The 2,877-nt window shown below is 57.8% G+C and overlaps 1 protein-coding gene across 1 annotated transcript in view; it reads right to left on the bottom strand.

The window, feature by feature from the left end:
- The window catches only part of LOC108298665 (protein monoglycylase TTLL8-like), a 50,949-nt gene that overhangs the window by 7,552 nt on the left and 40,520 nt on the right, over nt 1–2,877 (bottom strand). Inside the window, 3 exon segments of the mRNA XM_037735863.1 lie at nt 118–230; nt 475–748; nt 2,101–2,287. Coding sequence (XP_037591791.1) covers nt 118–230; nt 475–748; nt 2,101–2,287 — 574 coding nt within the window.

The following is a 2,877-nucleotide window of genomic DNA, read 5'->3' as shown; positions in this document are numbered from 1 at the left end:
CTCCAGGAGTGATAACTACAGGGAAAAAGGAGGGGGTAAGGAGAGCTATTTGATTGGGTTTAGAGCTCAAGGGTGCACTCCTGCTGCCCAGATGGTGAAGGGGAAGCCATGCAGTGCCAGCAGCCACCCCAGGGCCCGTTGGACCCGTTGGACCCGTCCTGCATGGGCAGACTCAGGGCTGCAAAGAAAAAGGCCCAGTGTGGAGCCCCCCCGACATCCTGACGAGGCGGCTGGAGCACAGGAGCAGGGCCAGTGGGTCCAGCGGGGCTCCAAGGACACCAGCCGTGACTCTCCTTGCCACCTTGAGCTTGGGTGGGGCTCCATTCACACCTGCTGGGGCGGCTTGAAGGGGTAAGTGAGGCTGGGGTGTCCCTGACAACATGGGAAGGGCCCTGCCCTGTGGAGCTATGTGACAGGCCCCTCCCAGGAAGGACTGAAGGTGACCTCAGGTGGGCAGCACCTCCCGACTCTCACCAGCCGACACGCCTCCTCCCTGGTGAGTGACGTGCACTGCTGGCCCCAGGATAGGAACGGGACCCTCCACTGTGGTGAGGACGTGAAGCAAACCAGGTGCAGCCAGCCCCCCGACCCTGCGCCCCTGAAACAGCCCCGTCCCTGCTGCACGGGCCGGCCCAAAATGATCTTGTGTAAATAGGGCAGGTCACCGTGGATGTCCACCATGCTGGTCACAGCCAACGCCGCCCAGGGGACCAGCAAGTTTCCACTGACCCAGGGCTGCAGTGGCTTGCTTAGGAGGAAGATGAGCTTGGCCATCCCATGGGAAGGAATCCCTCACAGCATCCCCAGGACAGCCCAGCCCCCAGCCAGGGAAACCCTCACACTAGGAGGTGGGATTTGAGCAGGACCACCCTCCCCGCAGGTGCACGCACTGCATTGTTGACCCTGCTTTGCGGGGAGAAGGTTGAGAGCAATGAAGGTTAGAGCTGCTCATGAGCCCAGCAGAGCGCCACGCAGGAGCTGGCAACACCCAGGAACCATGAAATGTGCGTCCCAGACTCAACAGAGAACAAGCTGGGCCTCCAGATGCTGGCAGTGAGCAGCACACAGCCATGGCTGAGTCCTGACACCGGGGCACACCTGCCAGGGATTGCTTGAGGCAGCAGGGGCTCCCAGGGAGAGCCTCTCCTGCAGCAGCTGGGAAGCTCCCGTGGACACCCACACACCCTCGTGATGAGTCGGCCACAGGGACACGCGGGGGGTCTCATGCTGCCATCTGGTGGTCACCCCTGGGACTTCCTTTTAATTCAGGTCTAAGAAAATGCAGCGCGGTGCACCCTGCCATACTCGAAGACCCCACATTTGTCAGCGAGGACAGACCTCACAGACTTGCCCCTGGCAGCAGCTGCTCATGCTTCTGGGGTGCCAGGACCACCTCTGACCAGTTCCTCTTTCTGGTGGCTGCTGTCAAGGGACTGCTGGACTCCTGGCTCCAGGAAGAGCTTGGCCCTCAGCAGGGGGCAGGAAGGCCAGGGTCAGCCTTTGGAACCCTGGAGCAGCGAATGGTGATGAGGTTGGCGAGCCAGGAGCTCTGGGCCCAAGCACGCCTCTGCCAGTCACTTGCCAATGGCCAAGAGTGAGGCAGGTGGCCCAGCTGTGAAATGGACAAATCCCACCTGCGTGTCTCAGACTGGGGGGGGGGGCTCAAATGACATCACACCCATCTGGATTTTGAAGATGCATGAGACAATGTTACTACCCAAAGGCACCCCAAGGGGGGTATCCATCCTCTCAACATCCCTGGTGGGACAGGTAACAGAGGGTCTAGGCACCCTGACACCCATAAGGCACTCCAACATCCAGACAGACACCCCAATACCCAACAAGCATCCCAGACTCCAGACAAGTGCCTCAATACGCAACAGGCATCTCGACACCCAGACCGAAGCCCCAACATCCAGACAGATACCCCAATACCTAACAAGAATACCCCACAGGTAAGTTAATGCCCAGACAGGTGACCCAGTTCCCAGCGGCCGCAAGGCCCCTGCAGCTCCTGCAATCCCCAGTCGCTGGCTCTGGCATGTGCTGAGGGAGGTTGTACTTCAGGCTCTGTGAGCCAAGGGCCTGTGCAAGTCTTACTGAATGAGGGCATAGTACTGCTGGGTCAGGTCCTCCCACTCGGCCTCAGTGAGGTCCTCCGTGGTGCCCTCTGCCACGTCGATGTCCTCATGCTCCAGCTTCCCCAGGTAGGTCTGGTACGCCTTGCATGTGACGTCCACAAGCTTCCCGGGAAGGCCCGTGAGCTTTGCCTCAGCATTTTCAGCATCTGAAACCCAAACACAGGCACATGGAGTGTGGACCCCCACAAGGAGGCAGCCCCGTCCACCTCATGGAGTGATGCCTAAAGCCATGGACAAAGGCAGCTCCACTCCCTCTGTGCCCCGATACCCAACAAGTATCCCAGACACCCAGACAGGCACCCCAAGACCCCACAAAGCTTCTCTGGGCAGCCACCCTGGATGCCATGCCTGCATCTGTGCAGGTGACTTCCTCCCCACTGGGCGGCCCCATCCTCCACTGGCTCCATGAGTACCACCTCCCCAAACAAACATGTGAACCCTGCCGCCTGACTCTCATGCCCCACAGTAGCAATTACTGATAAGTTCATCTTCATTAAAATGAAAAGCTTCTGCTCTGTAAAGAACAGTGAGATTTGGAGAAAATATTTGCACACATCTAATAAAGGAATGTTATCTAGAGTATGCAGAGAACTCTTTTAAGTCAACAATAAGAAAACATAATTTTATTTTTTATTTGTATTTTTTTGAGCCAGAGTTTTGCACTTGTCTCCCAGGCTGGAGTGCAATGGCAGGATCTTGGCTCACTGCAACCTCCACCTTCCAGGTTCAAGAAATT

This window comes from Cebus imitator, unplaced genomic scaffold, assembly GCF_001604975.1.
Source record: "Cebus imitator isolate Cc_AM_T3 unplaced genomic scaffold, Cebus_imitator-1.0 Scaffold1031, whole genome shotgun sequence".
Taxonomy (NCBI): domain Eukaryota; kingdom Metazoa; phylum Chordata; class Mammalia; order Primates; family Cebidae; genus Cebus; species Cebus imitator.
This window is presented reverse-complemented; position numbering and strand designations above follow the sequence as displayed.